Below are 17,500 nucleotides of genomic sequence, written 5' to 3'. Positions count from 1 at the left end.
GGCGAAGGTGACTCACAAACAGTCACAGCTCATAACTCTCACACTTCAGGTGAAACCACAGTGCCAAAAGCAGGTGAACGACAAGGCTGGCCTTTCACTACAAGCCAAAACATATGGAATTAAGAAAGAAACTACTAAAAAAGAGAAATGAACAGGAAAAAGCCCCCGATTTCCTGAGGAAAATGGACGTCACTAAGCCTCAGACTCGAGGCTGAGGAAAAGCCCAAGGCAAACAACAGAGTCCTTCCAGTGGCCGCAGACAATAAACATTTACGATACAATTATTTCTATGGCAGGCCTTTTTATTCAGAGTGGCTTTAGTGTGAGCCAATTGAATAGTAAGGACATTGAAAGAGACGCATCTTCCTATAACAATCACAATCGCTGTGGAAATCAGCAGTGAAATAATCACATTCGATAACCACAACAATAAACATGAGACCCAATCAGTCTAACAGCCTAACAGTCAAGAGAAAAGCAGGAACTTTCCTGAAGGCAGACATGTGTGGTGTATTTCTTTGGGAACAATATAGTGATGGTAGTTAATGCTGCTATTTCAGCCCCCCCCCCCACCCTTCCACACACACACTCACTCATTATAGCGATGGTGGTTCATGCTACTATCTCAGCCTACACACACACACACACACACACACACACACACACACACACCCTGTATAGCATGGAGAGCATGGTCAGGGGGTGAAATATTAAGACCTGTCACAGGGGTGTCATGGTGGCTTTGCGCGCTAACTGATTAACACGTCGCTCTCACGCCACAAACACCGACCAGCGGAGTAATGGACACAGAACCTTATCGGCAGGATGCACCATCTTCCCTTCTCTCGCTCCCTCTCTTTCTCCCACTCTCTCGCTTCAATATCATTAAGTCCCTGCATAAAGAGGAGGGAGGGAGCTACCGGTCCAGGCCCACTTCTTGGGAAGCGAGTCAAATGATTTATGAGTGTGAAAAGCCTGATATTTCCCCTGTTCTCCGCAAGCTTGGCAGGACTTGACCCAGCGACTGCATTAAGGCCTTGAATTGTTAATGGCCGTCACATCTGAGGAGGACAGGGTGGTGGTAGTTGGAGGGTGGGTGGGTGGGGTGGATGGGGTGGGGGGGTCACATGGTTTCCTTCCGCGTCTTCTTCACAGTTAGCTCTTGGCTTTCCTTCGACCAAATTATTCATACTCACTTGGGCGAGGATGACCCCAAGCTCTATTTTCGGTGATGTTATTTTTAGTCGATGACACCAACGAAGTTGTGGATGTAATTGCTGTCTCCAGTCAGAGTGTGTATATGGGTGTATGTGTATGTGAATGTGTGTGTGTGTGTCTGTATCTCGGTGTGTTATGAAAGGCTGTGCACACATGTATAAATCTGTTCTTTGCTTCCATTCCAGTGGGTTCATTACAGCATCATAATGTTTACAGATAAACAAGGCCGAGATGCATCAAAACAATTAACGAACAAAGCTACACAGCCTCAGAACGCAGCCTCAGTTGTGCGTCCATCACCCAGTCTACTGACTGCAGCACTACGCTGGTTGCCCCAGCCTCTTTCTGATGTGGATATTTTTGCGCTCAACGACACCGTTTTATGAAGTCAGAGCAGCCGTGTCCCGTGCCTTTTTCCTGTGGCGATCGTTTATGCTGTTGTTTTGTCTGCTGGTCGGCACGGCGTGGGTGCACAGTAACCACTGCTGCAGCTGAGGAGAGGGCAGCAGAGAGCCGCGCGACTCACACTCATTAACGACATGAAAGGGGAAGATGTGTGTGTGTGTGTGTGTAGGGGGCCTGCTGGGCAGACAGTGTGAGGCCGCGATGGAGTCCACAAACACAGTGCGCGCACGCATACACACACACACACACACACACACACTGAACACACACACCTTATGGAAACATATAAACACACATACACACACAAAGTACACAGTCACTGACTGTACACACAAGCATACACACACAACGTTCCATTCCACGTCCTGTTGTGAATACAAAACACCATTGAAAAAAACACCAGTGAACACACACACCACCAAATAATAATAAAAAAGACCAAAGCCCATAGCCTACCCTCCTACTTAAATGACTTATACAGTGGGCTTATCTCTTAAACGCCCAGCGTGACATCTCTGTGTGAACTTAATTAACTCCATTTCCTAATCATACTGACTGGAGTGCTCAACCATCAGGGTCACATCCACTTCCTCCTTGATGCCGTTACCATCTTTATCATCATCATCATCATCATCATCATCATCATCATCATCATCATCATCATCTTCATCTTCATCATCATCTTCACCACCACCATAATCATCATCTGTTATATCATCATCATCATCATCATTAAAACAGAAAGACTTGCAATCATCTACGCCTCCAACACAGTTGCCACGCTGCTCCTGAGTCACTATGGGGGCAGTGTTCTCTCTTGCCTGCTGTGCTGTGTGTGGGCTAGCAGGCCCTGGGCTTTGTGCCGTGGTTCCCTCCCTCCCTCCCTCTCCCCCCCACACACACACTCACCTTGAAGCCAAAGGTTCTGTTCATGGAGCCAGAGCGAGGCGTTCCTGGGTTCTCACAGGTGGTGCGGGTGGGCTCTGCAGATGAGAGAGAGAGAGACAGACAGAAAGAGAAAAAAAAAGAAAGGAAGGAAGGAAGGAAGGAAGGAAGGAAGAAAAAAAAGATATCAATATCAGTGGCTCTGATCTCTAGTAGTCATCCAACCCTCTGGCTAGCCGAGAGAGCGGCCAGTGAATGTGGCTCCTTTTTTCTCGTTCAGAGGACACCATGCCTGAGAAGCACAGATATCCCTTATTAGAGACACGGCAGCGCTCTCACTCGCTCACGGTCAGCAGCCTCGCCGCTCCGAGGCGTTCCCAGGCTCCGAGTTCGGCAGTTCTCCTCTGCTGACGCTTGTTGGGACGCCTCTCGTTATGCCCCTGATTACAGGCCTCGGCCCGTGTTTATGGAAGTGCTGCGGCAGTTACATTACAGTGATTTTTATAGCGAGGGGAGGGGGGGATGAGAGGGATAGAGAGAGAAAGAGAAAAGAGAGGGGAGGAGAGAACAGACACGACCCAAGAAGCCCCAGCAGGGGGCAATGTTGCTCCAGCGTAGGGGGTGGCGAGTCGACGCAGGCAGTCTGGGCGCTGGTGGGGTTTAGGGTGGTGGTGGTGGTGGCGGCAGTGGCAGGGTGGGGTGGGGGTGTTGTGATTGGGATGTAGAGCACATCCCTGCTGGCTGACGCACAGAGCTGGATCGGAGGCAGGCGGAGGAAATCACAGTGCGAGGCTCGGCCCTCGCCTCGTCCGTCTCTCTCTCTCTCTCGCTCGCTCTGACCCCCCCCCCCACCCGCTCCCTGACTCTGCTCCTCTCTGCTTCTTCTCTCCTCCTACATCTCTCTCTCTCTCTCTCTCTCTATCCGTTTCTCTCTATCTCTGCTCCCTGATTCTTCTCCTCTCCCTCTATCTCTCTGTCTCTTTCTCTTTATACATGCTCCTCTATGCTTCCTCTCTCCTCCTGCATCTCCCCCTCTCTCTTTCTGTCTGTTTCTCTCACTCTCTCTGCTACCCGACTCTGCTCCTCTCTGCTTCTGCATCTCCCCCTCTTTCTCTGTCTTTCTCTCTCTCCATCTCTCTCTCTCTCTGCTCCCCGACTCTGCCTCTTTTCTGCATCTCTCGCTCTCTCTCTCTGCTCCCGACTCTGTTTCTCTCTGCATCCTCTACACTTGTGCCTCTCTCTCTCTCTCTCTCTCTCTCTCTCTCTCTCTGTCACTCTCTCTGTCACTCTTTCTGTCACTCTCTCTCTACTCTGTATTCCTGTGTGTGCTGTAATATTGAATCAGGGGCAGAAAAATGATCTATAAAAATGGGATTTAAGGAAGGTGTTGATGGGGATTGGAGGTGTGTCTGGAGGGTGTGTGTGTGTGTGTGTGTGTGTGTGTGTGTGTGTGTGTGTGGCCTTGTTCTTTGTTAGAGAGGAGAAAAAAGATGAGAAGTGCACATGTAATCCACTGAGCACATTGTAAACTGTGATGGATTTTTTTCTAGCCTTTGCTTCTAGGTGCTGCTTTACTCACGCCGAATAAGACCCACTGCACTAAAGTCAAAGAGGGACACTACACTAATTGATGGCTCTTACACACAAGTCTGCTTGTGCTCATAGAATATAAAAACACATGCTAGTCCTTCTATGTCAAATCTGTTTTGTTTAGAGTCAAATCTCCATTAGAGATTATACTAGCTGTAATACCTAATTTGCTTGTTTTACTAAATGCCTTAGGGAACTAACTAGATAATAATCGATTGCCTAAACGATATTCAAGATCTTGTCTTAGTCATCAATTAAACCCCAATAAGTAGGTGACATATTATTGAGTAATTATTCAATTACTGACAATGTAAAACAATTATTTCTACACCTATTGATGTTAGCTAGGTGTGTCCAATAGGGAATGCTTAGGCTAGGCTGGTAATCTAATCTACACACTGTTCCAGACAAGCCCTGTGTTAATTACTAAAGCTATTACAGATATAAGGCACAAGCAAATGTGGACGTGAGAAGTACTGAGACCCCATGGGCTCCAGTAGAGGGGTACTTTCTCGGAGAGAGCTCTGAGGAGGCCCTTGGTCTAACATTCTGAAGGCCGTCTCATCTGGCCAGAAGATACAGCCTTCAGCAACTTGCAGATTTTACACAGCCTGCATAGCAAAGATCATCCCCTTTTTGTCAACTTTAAGGTTTATTTTTTCAGGAAAAAGCTGTATGTACTGTACTGTACTTTTCGAAGCATCCATATGTAGCCAGAGAGAGAATAGGAGTACGGATTACATAAGCAACTTTCATCTGTGTGTAGAGAAAGCAAAGCCTAGGTCTTATTTAGGGATTAGAGTTTGTGCAGAGCATAAACTAAAATCATCTCAGAAAGCAGTGGAATTTTGATTTTGTTTGCTTTCAGGTCTCTAAATTATTTAGGATGACCATCTGATTTGGGAGAGAGAGAAACAAGACTGCCGTGTTTCCCAGTGAGTTCCCCTTTATCTAACAGTGCACTCTTTTACAGTAGCCTGGCTAACGCCAGACCTCATCTCACTGAGATGGGGTGTGGGAAATACACATTCATTTTCTCGTATTTACAGTGATGGCCAAAAGTGTTGGCACCCATGCTAAAGTTGACTGAAAAGAGGAATATAAAATCATCTTTTGGAAATTGATCTTAATGCCTTAAGTGAAAAATGAGGAAATATCTAACCTTTAAGGACACCAATTTTCTTAGTGAATGAATAATGTATCATAAATAAATAAATGTTCTTCCTTAAAATGCGGAATTTGGAATTAAAATAGCCCCACATCATCACATACCCTTCACCATACCTAGAGATTGACATGGATGTTATTTCAGTTAGCCTATTAGCTGGTTTGATGCTCATTGAGCTCAATGCAAATCAAACCAGCTAATAGGCTAACTGAAATAACACCCATGCCAATCTCTAGGTATGTTGAAGGGTATGTGATGATGTGGGGCTATTTTAATTCCAAAGGCCAAGGTAACTTTATCAGGATGCACAGTATTCTGGATCCATGAAATAACTGGCCTTTAAAAATAAAAATCTGCCTGTCTCTATGGGAATTTAACATAGGGGTGTCAATACTTATGACCCCTGTATTTTAAGGAAGAACATTTATTTATTTATGATACATTATTCATTCACTAAGAAAATTGGTGTCCTTAAAGGTTAGATATTTCCTCATTTTTCACTTAAGATCAATTTCCAAAAGATGATTTGTATTCCTCTTTTCAGTCAACTTTAGCATGGGTGCCAACACTTTTGGCCATCACTGTAAAACATGGTTTACGAATGCCCAGAGCCGTTTATTGGGCGCTACGAATGTCTATCAAATGCGTCTGTACGTAGCTCATAACCGCTTCGGTATGTCGTCATCGTCTTGCTGTCCCCCCTCCGTTCTGTGATTGGTTTCTTCGTTGAGGTGAAAATCGGGTCCATGGAATCCATGCTGCCTAGCAGCAAAGATACTTTTACAGCTGATGCAAATAAACTGTTATGTTAACAAATGTCGTGTCATTCTAGACTTTCAAAGACACAAGGCTTTCAATGTCATAAAGAAATTGACAAAAGTTCCACTAGACCTCAATATTGCAGTATACTGTATGTGCAATGAGTTGCACTGCAGGTTTCAGCAGTAGGTCATTATTTATTTATTTTTGGCGAGTAAACCCTTTGATGCAATTTAGTTTCCTGCAACCATCGGTAAACAGTTCATATCTATGCTCCATTATTCTTGCCTGCCAACGGCCTACTCCCTTAGAGGGCATTGGAGGGACTGGCCGTTTCGTGTACCTCTCCTGGAATAATCTTATCAATAAGGCATTTGTGGCTGTTGAGCCCGAAGTTGGCTCGGGTGTGAGTATCGGTACGAGGGCATTGATTTTTTTTTTCTAAGTGCGTCTGTGTGTGTGTGTGTGTGTGTGTGTGTGTGTGTGTGTGTGTGTGTGTGTGCGTGTATTGTACTTTGTGAAACGCCTCACAAGCTGTAGTTAAGACTATCAGCAGTGGACAAAGAGGGCAGTAGGATCTAGGTTGAGCTCCTTTCAGGGGGAGGACAAAAGCCTGCGACCATCCCAGGTGGTCTCTTTTTATTTATGTGTTGCCTCCCAAACAACTCGCCGACAAGGTCAATCCCTAGTGTACGGACGGTACCCGCACACTCCGCTTAGCTTTGGCACAGGGGTGTGTGCCAGCAAGGAACACAATGGCAAAGACAATGTAACACCTGCCTCACATTGTGCTCTCCCAACTTCCACCCAAGTTGCACCTATGCTCCGAACCACGCTTCATTAAGTACACTCTCACTCCCCCCAGGCTCTTCACGAGAGTAAGAAAGTATACATACAAGCAAGAGAATGAACCGGTTTTAACAGGCAATCCGTGACCTAATGTGATTAATAAAGGCTGGATGGGGGAATAGTGGTGGAAGGTAAGGAGTCTCATAAGCAATACATCACGGCCTCCATCTTGACGTCGGAGGCTGGAGCTGGAGCACATTAAAGAGCAATCAGGGGTGCTCGCTGGAGGAAGTCTCCGTCGGCAGCGTTTCATTTAGCTGATACCACTTGGAATTTGCACAGGGATCTAGGGACGGCGGAGTGGAGATGGCACTCGAGGGGAAATTGGTTTGCTGAACAAACCACCATCGATAAAAGAGTGTGTGGTGTGTGTGTGTGTTTGGGGGTGGGGGGTTGTTGAAGGTGAGTTTATGACTTAAAATGTCACTGCTTGGACGAAGAGTCCTTGACTGTAACACGTCAACGTCGTGTTTTGATCTCTTCCCTGCCACTTTACTACCTCAACTTTTTAACCAAAAGTGCACGCCTCACGCTGCATGTGCCCACATCACACGGTGTGTTTCTATCCCATTTCCAGGTCTCAGCCCTTCTCACCCTCTCTCACTTTCTCTCTTGTCTCTCTATCTCTGACTCAGTACGTGACTCAGTTTGTCTTCACATACTGTATCTCGCATGGGCAGAGGACATCTGCCAGTGCCCTGTCATGTCTCGCGGTGCAGTCTCTGAGCAGTGCAGTGAGCGTGAGTGCATGAGTGATGTCTCACTCCATCCCTCTCTCTCTCTCTCTCTCTCGGTTGGAGAAGTAATGGCTGCTAATGAGCGTCTGGCACCTGGGCACTCAGAAGTGCACCCCTCTCTTTCTCCCCTCCCTGCCCCGGCGCCATGCTGTGCCCGACACTCGCCACCAGAGGACCTGGCCTGGCCCTCTCACTAGCAGGCCACTGCAGAGGTGGCGGCCATTAGAGAGGAAGAGGGAGGAAGAGGGGAGAGAGCGAGAAAGAGAGAATGGTGGAGAGATATGGGGATAGGGCATTAAGAGGAAGAGAGAAGACAGGGTACAGAGAGAGAGAGAGAGAGAGAGAGAGGTTGATGAAGGGAGAAAGCATGTACAACAAAGGACAGAAAAAAGAGGTGGAATAGGGAGGGAGTGAGATATCTCTTCTATTTTGCATAGTCACAGTCCACCAGGTTTACATTTCACTGCTAATTGTACACTGTTACAAATAAACACTTGAATTTATGTGTTATAAAAGGCAGAGAGAGGGAAAATGTGTATGTGTGTGTGTGTGAGAGAGAGCTCTTGCAAAAAGTAATAATGATACCTAACTACAATTCTTTCAAATGAGTTCCAGATCAAAGACAGCAGCCCATTAAATCAAATCACAATGAAAAATGTCAACAATTTAGTCATGTTCCAAAATCTGTACAAATACGAATTGATAACACTAATCAGGTGCCCTTTATGACATTTTGAGAAGATGACATGAAATCAGCAAATTGCAAATCTCAAGCCATAAAAATCTTATTAACATTAAGACAGGAAAAAAAGAACACTGAAAAAATAGTCAGTAATCATTACCTACAAAATAGAGGTTGGCAGGCAGGGTCGCTGCATGAAATTTGGGACCTATGAAAGAATATAATACCCATCCCGCCCACGCCCCAATAATAATAATCTTGGCAATTATGTGCCCAGGGTTGGGGGGAGGGGGTGCGCAAGGCCTTCTAAATCATTTTTGCGTTCCCCTCTTACGGCGCCCCTGTCACCAGATATAAAAGAAAAACATGAATGCCTGGTAATAGGTGAACTAGTGGATACAGTGCATAAGAGATTGAAAGTGAGGAACATTTTCTTCTCAACTGCAAGAGACATGCCTTATTGTGAGAAACCTTTTTGTAAAATAAAACCCTCATTTCAATAAGTTTGAAAATGTACCTCCCCAGTTCTAAATATGCATAGTATTGGGAGAGCAATCAGCCATAACAAAATGAACTACATTTAACTCATAATAGATGAAGACTGACATAGCTCATACAGATACAGTATGGATCGTAAGATTATAATGCTCTGTATTCTCTCTTCTCTGTTACATTAAAATTATTACACGGCTCTTCAGAGTGCTGCAGAAAGTTCCATTCACATGAATGGGCTTCCCAACGTTCGGCGGTCTGCTAATTCTGAATAACAGACCGTTGCTAAGTATAACAGACCGCTGTCAAGGAAAATGGGCTTTGTGCTTCTAAGTCAATTCTTTCATATCACTACGCAAGGATTGGAACTTCATTCAAAAGTGAAAGCAGACTCCGCTGCGCGTCGGGGTCCGGTTCGCCCTGTCGGGACTTATCTCCCGACAATGACTGGCGTTCTATACATTATCCCTTACATAAATCACCGGCAAAGTATATAATCACCGCTGTCAATGGCAACGGGTTGATTAACGTCTTTCATATCCCTCCGCAAGACGTCCGTTCGCTTATTGCAATGGAATTTCATTGACAGGGAAAGTAGCCCAAGCTAGTAAGACGTTGCCACGCAACACCTGAAACTGTCAAGTTCTATCTGTGTGGCGAACTATTTATTTTGTCAGCGGAAGACACGAAACGCGGTAGCAAAATCATTTTTAAAGACCCATTGTGTTAGGTTTTTTTTCTCGTTTTGACAAGTAGCCATGTAATAAGCTCAGCTGCGCGTCGGGGTTCTGTTCTCCCTGTCGGGACTTATTTTCTGATAATTACCGGCGGCGGACAATACATTAGGTATCCCTTACGCTGGGACAATGTAAATAAAAACAGAAGGTGATCATCTGCATATCTTGTGAACCCATATCTAGATGGAAAAAGGACATAGACAATATATCAAATGTTGAAATCAACAAGTATGACTATTTTGACTATAGTGGAACTATATTTTCAACTAGTATGACCCATTTTGAATTTGATGCCAGCAACATGTCTCAAAAGCACTGGAATGGGGGCAATAAATGGCTGTAAAAGTTTTGTAATGCTAAAAAACACAAGGATGAACATTTCACATCTGATTAGCTTAACTGGCGCCATGCTTTGGTCTAAAAAGAGAGAGATGCTCTTTTTGATTTCTTTTGTCTCTCAGAAGTAGAGGAGGTATTCATTACTCTGTGCAAACCCAAGTGGGCAAATGATGCAACTAAGAATAATGCTCCTCAACGTGAAATTGTGAATAATTTGGGTATTTCATCATCTGTAGTACACAATGTCATTGAACTATTCAAAGAATCCAGAGATTTTTTTGTAAACAAAGGAAATGGCTAATAACAATATTATGTGATCTTTGGGGCCTCGGACGGTAACTTCTGATAACCATTGACTATGAACACTATCCACAAATACTGGTTTAAACTCTTATCATGCAAAGAGGAAACCATATTTAGACATGATACAGAAATGCCTTCGTCTTATCTGTGCCTGAGCTGATTTAAAATGGACTGAGGCAGTGGTTAGCTCAAACAAAATTTTTAATTCTTTTTGGAAATCATGGACTCTACATCCTCTGGGCTAAAGAGGAGAGGGTCTAACTTGTTATTACTGCAGTACACAGTTCAAAAGCTAGCATCTATGATGATGGTATAGGGGTGCATAAGTGCCTGTGTCATGGGCAGCTTACACATCTTGAAAGGCACAATTAATGCAGAATGATACATACAGGTTTTGTGCAACATATGTGGTCACCCAGATAACTTCTAGGTGCTAAAATGGCTTGTCTGCAGTCCAGAGCTGTCACACTGGGTGCATCATGGAATGAAAAATATGGCAACTTTTATCACAACTTTTTTTGAGATGTGTATCAAATTCAAATCGAATATATATTTTCCAAAAAACAATACATTATCTGTTTCAACAACTGATATGTTGTGTTTGCACCATTCTAGATAAAATATAGGGTTTACATAATTTGGACATCCTGGCATTCTGCTGTTATATTTTAGACCGTATATTTTGTACCTCACATAACTCATAAGATATATTATTTTAAATTATTTATAGTTTGTTATATTGCTGAATTTGTCATTGTTATTTTATTTTCTGTTTTCTTTTTCATTGCTCCTTCATCTTACGAAATTGTACATACTGTACATAGTTTCAGATTTGTATCTTTGGCAACAATGACTTCATTGATTCATTCATTAAGTGAGTGAGAGAGAGAGATAGAGAGAAAAAGAGAGAGATGCTATGTCATAAAAGTGATGATACTCTACATGTGCATGCGTGTGTGTGTGTGTGTGTGTGTGTGTGTGTGTGTGTTTGTGTGTGTGTGTGTGTGTGTGTGTGTGTGTGTGTGTGTGTGTGTGCGCATGTCTGTGTGTGTGTGTGTGTGTGTGTGTGTGTGTGTGTGTGTGTGCGCATGTCTGTGTGTGTGTGTGTGTGTGTGTGTGTGTGTGTGCCAGAGGCGGACAGAGTACACAGCTTCATTACTTGAGTAAAAGTACAGATACCCTTTGCTAAATTTTACTCAAGTAAAAATAAAAGTACAACAGTCAGATGTCTACTTAAGTAAAAGTACTGAAGTACTTGTTTTTAAAAGTACTTGAGTATCGAGAGTACAAGAGTAGCCTACATTTTCTAAATATTGCATTACTACTGCCACAGTGCTTACATTTATGTACAGAAACGTCCTACATGGAGTTATGAAAAATGTTAATGTTAATACCTTGGAGAATGTAAAAGGAATTTACATAAAATCAAGTCATTTTCATCTTTTTACCATGTCGCCAGGGATGGGCAGTATTTCTAATACATGTATATAAAATACGTATTTCAAATACAAAATACTATTTTGTAATTGAAACACTTGAAGCGAAAAACATTTTTTTAGAAGAAGAAGTAACGGGTACTTACGGTTATGGATAGAAATGTAGTGGAGTAAAGAGTACAATATTTGCCTCTCAAATGTACTTGAGTAAAGTCATGAGTACTCCCCAAAAATGATACTCGAGTAGAGTACAGATTCCTGAAAATTGTACTCAAGTACTGTACTCAAGTAAATGTACAGTACTCCGTTACTCTCCGGCTCTGGTGTGTGCGCATGTCTGTGTGTATGTGCACGGTTGTTCAGTGGGAGAGGAACTCCACCTGCCTCTCAGTGGTAAACTGAGCCCCATCTGGGGAATGTGCACACTGCTGCTAGCTACTCTTCCTCCGTAGGGTCAGAGGATGAGGGGAGACTAGGGGGCAAGGGTGTGAAATATCATGCCGCTGGCCTGACTGGTCGGCATGGTTAATGACCCTATTTCTTGTTTTTTAAAGCAGGCAACCACATGAACTACATGAACTCCATATTATGATAACATAGGCATGTCATGCTTGTAAGCAACAGTGAATCTCATTACATACTATTGAAATGAAATAGAAAGCTAATGTGTAGCTAAATGCCTGTGTATACAGTACCCGGCTGACACATTCATATTTTCTATTTCATTGTTTGAAGCCCTTTCACCAATGTCTCTGAGATAATCAATAATGTGAATACCCTTTTTTTCACTTACAAAGCAAAACCTTTGTATTTACTGGAAAATCCCATCAAATCAAGGGACTTGCACTTACCTGAACTCTGTCCTACAAGAACATTATTCAAGCCTATTCACTCAGCAGGTCAAACAAGACCATGCACACAGAGCCAAGATTTTGTCTTGATGACAAACAGTGTGTGTGTGTTGAACAGTACTCAGTCCTAAATTACTTATAACAAAAACCTCACCAGCCTTATCTGTTTACATCTTGTCAGACAGGACTGACACACAGAGAGGGATTCTCTGACCAGGACACAGTGCTTTGGGCACATTTCAGTTTAAATGACATTGGTACTAGAGCTTTGGGGGTCCTTTAAGAGGCAGTGTGTACATGTGTAAGGGGCATCAATCACCACACAAATGCGTCCTAAGAAGAAGGTGTGCCATCTCTTTTAGCAGCATCCTTCTTGGCTATCCTTGGTTAAATTCAACATTAAAGATACAGTAGTAATAAACCATGGTCATTTACATTATTATTCAAACTGGAAATTTGTGATTGATTGACTTCAGGGCCTGGACAAAAAACCTATCAACTATAATACAACTGACATCTTTTAATGTCCCAATGTATCAGTTATATAATGCTAATAAGATCTTTTAAGGATGTACCATAACTTTGGCACAACAGCATGAGTCCACCATGAAGCCCAGTGGTACAGTAAGTGGCTGTACTGTACCTATGCAGCGAGGCTGTAGTCCACTCCAGGTGCCATCAGCCTGGCAGAAGCGCGTGGTGCTGCCCACAGGGATGTAGGGCGGGCTACAGCTAAACGACACTTCTGATTGGTAGATGAAACTCCGTCCCTCCCGTGAGCCATGGGCAGGGACGCCTGGATCACCGCAGAACTTGGCTGTCAAACAAAACAAACCAAAACAAAACATAAAAAGACCAGACACAAAAAGTGCTTTTAAAGTAGGGACATGAATCAACGAAATGAAGCAAACTTCCAAGCGACTAGTACGACGTCTCAGATGATCTCAGGAGGAAGTCACATCTGATTGTGTGTGCAGTACAGGTTGGCTCAGTTTGGCTCAATTTGCACAGGTTGGCTCAATTGGCTCTTTCCAGACCTGATGACTACGCAGCAAAGCAGACAGACAAATTGTATTTGTTTTCTTTCAAACACTTCAGTGAGTTTAGAGCTGATACAACAAAAACTCGTCAGAATTGTCAAACAGTGTGTATGTGTGTGTGTGTGTGTGTGTGTGTGTGTGTGTGTGTGGTGGGGAAGGGAGTGTTTGGACACCCATCTCTGCACTTCAGTCAAGTTCAATCAAAAGCTCAATCAAAGTCTTTGAAAGAAAACAAATACAATGAGCCCAGGTCTTGTTCAGGGATATTGTACAGTAAAAAACAAACAAAAGACACTCAGTCATAGAAAAGCCTTTCCCCACACAGAAGGAAGAAAAAAAAATGTGAAAACTGAAGTCTGGACCTTCTATTGATTTTGTACCACATGCAGTTTCAGTAAAGTTGCTGTACTCCTCACATCAGTGTGCCATCCTAGCAGGAGGCTCAACCCTTCTCTCCACTCATTTTCTATTCACACACAAACAACAAACTCTTGGTATCAGAGTTGGTTCTGTGTGTGTGTGTGTGTGTGTGTGTATGTGTGTTTTTTCTTTTTTTGAAAGTGGGGTTGAAGGAAAATTCCGCAGAACTGGCTGGTGTGAAGCACAGAGTGGATGACGAGGCCACTGTGGTAACAACTCCCCGCCCCCCCCCCCCCAATAAAAAAGATTCTGCCTCCCCAGGGGCAAATCAATAGGGCTGGGGAGGGGTCTGACGTCACTCCCAGGTGATGCATAATGAATGGAGCTGCGCTGCCTCCTGCGCTTGGGAACTAGAACTACACACTTGACCTTCTTGATGAATAATAGATAGACTGTCAAGATATATATACAAAAAAGGGAGAGTGAGCAACAGAGAGCGAGAGAGAGATAGACAGTAAGAGAGAGAGAGAGAGAGAGAAGGGCAGAGAGAGAGAGAGGCACACTTTTACGTCGTTGCTCCTCTGCAGCAGAGTTATGTTGTGGCCCCTTGCTGTTGCCTGGTATTTTACTCTTTCTTCTTTCCCGGCCCCGTCTTTCCTTTAAAGTTTTGTGCCGGAGCACCTCACTGATTAACGCGCCTTTTCATGTCCCCTGTCATCTTCCGTGTGAAGACTGGAACTATACGTCACGGGGGAGTAAAAGATAAGACACTATTAATTACTGACTGTAGTTATGTCTTCAGCTCTTTGCTCATGACTTGGCCCAATGCTGACTGACATGAAGGGACAACATGGGATGCTTAACAATTACATAAATACACGCCATCAATTATGCAGATAGCGAGTTGGAAAAGGCCTGATAGATGTCCCAACAGATACACTGACAGATCCTCTCAATGTTCAGACACTTCCTTAACCCCACACTGGCCTCATAATTAATGATCAAATGCAATGGACAGAGCAACAGCTCTGAATTATTTATACAGTATTAAAGAGCACGCAATTCTGAGACACAGTGATTCTCTTGTCTTGACAGGCCTTGGCTAAAGTGCTGCTTCCTTAAGCAGACCTGCGGTGGGGGTAACCTGTGGAGCCGAGTGCTGACCGCTCGCCTTCGTCTTTCTAAATATTCTGATGAATCAGCCCGCTGAAAGTCTTTGGCCAGAGGCGTAGGCAGACCAGGCGCGTGGACGAAACAACGGTCAGGTAAGGCGCTTTACCTGTCTGTGCCAAAAAAAGTTAAGCGGAGAGGGAGGGAGAGGTGTTCTTGAAAGTAATGGATGGGTAACCCCCCCCCCCCCGACCCCACCCAAAAAACCCACTTCCCACTTGCTGTGCTTACTGTGCAGACGCCATGTCATACTTTAGCACCAGTGGAACATCGGGGGCTGACTGATGGCATGAAAGCAGATTTCATTTAACCCTTGTCTCACACAAACCAACACAAAACAAAAATCCCTAAATAACATCCAAAAAGCATGTTATTACATTAACTCTTGAAACATTTTCTCAACAAGTTTGGAGATTTGAGCCAGGTTTGACAGGACAGAGTCGGTTTTCTTTTTAACGCCGTAAACTACGACCAATATTTGTGTGTGTGTTTAAAGCAACACCAAAGAACTTTTCCTCTGTTGCACGCACGCTATTTGTTTATCCAGCAACGGCTTTGCAAATAACGATGTCCATAGACAAGGTAGAATATGTTGCATGATTTTATGAAAGTACGATGTATTGCGACATCATGCAAGTCAAATTTGTAGTTTCTTATGTCTCATTCCATTGAACTACAAACCCGCTACCCGATCTGGCAAACTTACATAGTGCGGTTACAGCCGATAGAGGGCCGCGAAGCGAATGCAGAAGTGCCGTTCACCCTGTTACGAGTTGATGAACCACGGAAACAATTTTGGAAACATTATTTTAAGGTACAAAAAACTCTTTGGTGTTGCTTTAACACGTTTCAGCATAATCATGTAGAACAGGGGTTCCCAAACTTTTCCACGACAAGGCCCCCCAAATACTACTAGGTTCTGGCTTAGGACCCCCTTGATGTGTTATTAAACCCATCGACAATACTACTGCAAATGTAAAAATACATAGCTAATCCTAATAATTATTTTAGCCACAAGGACTTCGCGATGGAGCAGTGTGTAAAAATTGCATTTGGGGCTTTCTGCTAGAGAGCTATCACTTTACTATTACTCCCAGTCATTATCATGGAAAATATAATGTTCAGATATGCGACAAATTATTATAATGGCATTGTATAACAACCCTCATAGTAATAGGTACTGTATATTTTACATTTTTCAAATGTATTCATTTGTTTCTTTTATTTTTCCTTCCAACTTGCTGAGGCTCCCCTGGCACCCCCTCGCGGCCCCCACTTTGAAAACCACTGATGTAGAAGGCTGCTGACAGCTGTTTACTACGTTGCCAGGCAACAAGGCTTAGAAAGTGTGAACGGAATGTCAGTCTTCATGCTGCGTTCCTACTAGCCTGCTATTAACTAAAATGAAAAGAAATTTAGAAAGTCATTCCTCAGGTACATACTTTTTTTCCCATTTAAATTGAACGTCTGCGTTTCGGAGACTCGTGGGAACTTACGCAGGCACTGTGGGACCTCGCCGCGCCAGGTGCCGTTGCCCACACAGGTGAGGTAGGCAGGGAAGGAGAGCTCGTAGCCCGCTGAGCAGCTGTAGCTCACGCTGGTGCCCCACTCGAAGTCGTTCCCCTCCAGGACGCCGTTGGAGATGGCAGGAGGCGTGGTGCACGTGACGGCTGCGGATGGAGAGATAGAGAGAGAATGAACGTGAAGTGAAGAAATTAATGAAAGAAGAAGAAGAACACAATGCCCTCAACCAAAGCATGGCACCAAACTTATCTTCCCTTTCGACTATGCCAGTGAGAGGCAATAGGTCTACATGTGACTTTTTCTCAAAACAACATCAATTAAATGTACAAGAACTTCAGAGAGAGGAAATGCAATCATTTATTTTGCAACAATGGCTGCTACTGCGATACTGTCTGTCAGCTTTTGAAAAGTACACTTTTGTTTCAGAGCTAATTTTCGCTGGAACATTTCGCTAAGCTACTCTGGACTCCAAGGAGACATATTCCCACGATTTGGGAGGAAGAAGGTCATTTCACTGCAAGCACAGAGCTTTTCTAACCAAACAGTACTTTGAGTGTGGATGTGTGTGTGTGTGTGTGTGTGTGTGTGTGTGTGTGTGTGTGTGTGTGTGTGTGTGTGTTGATTCTTGGGGGTCTTTAAGACAGTAGATTCCCCTGGAGCCTGACTGAGCAAACAGCCAGGGAGCGCGAGCCGAGCCGCGTGGAGCAGAGAGCTAGGCTCTGTGTAGGAACGCGAGGAGGAGGAAGAGAAGGAGGAAGAGGGAAGGCAAAGTCAAAGGGAGCGTTTTCATGTGTGTGGCTCCCTGAGTGCAGCTGATGCTGAGGCTGTGGGTGTGTGCCTTCGACTCGCTTGAGTGGGTGAGCCAGGATGACTCATGCCGCCTTTGAATGCCAGTCTTCTCCAGCGTCATGATTTGAGCACGCACGCACACAAGCCACACAAACACATGCACACA

At 44.1% G+C, this 17,500-nt stretch overlaps 1 protein-coding gene across 1 annotated transcript in view; it reads right to left on the bottom strand.

Annotated features, from left to right (window-relative positions):
- Positions 1 to 17,500, bottom strand: part of csmd3b (CUB and Sushi multiple domains 3b) — a 390,727-nt gene that overhangs the window by 13,626 nt on the left and 359,601 nt on the right. The window contains exons 60-62 of the mRNA XM_076302106.1: positions 16,518 to 16,691; positions 13,095 to 13,268; positions 2,533 to 2,606 (exon numbers count right to left, since the gene is read on the bottom strand). Of these exons, the coding sequence (XP_076158221.1) occupies positions 2,533 to 2,606; positions 13,095 to 13,268; positions 16,518 to 16,691 (422 nt within the window). The remainder of the gene's footprint in view (positions 1 to 2,532; positions 2,607 to 13,094; positions 13,269 to 16,517; positions 16,692 to 17,500) is intronic.

Source organism: Alosa pseudoharengus, unplaced genomic scaffold (genome assembly GCF_046254945.1).
Source record: "Alosa pseudoharengus isolate Yale_2024_CS ecotype anadromous, Long Island Sound unplaced genomic scaffold, YU_APseudo_1.1 YU_APseudo_1.1_scf_23, whole genome shotgun sequence".
Lineage (NCBI taxonomy): Eukaryota > Metazoa > Chordata > Actinopteri > Clupeiformes > Clupeidae > Alosa > Alosa pseudoharengus.
The sequence above is the reverse complement of the archived record's forward strand: the minus strand, read 5'-3'. Positions and strand labels throughout refer to the sequence as shown.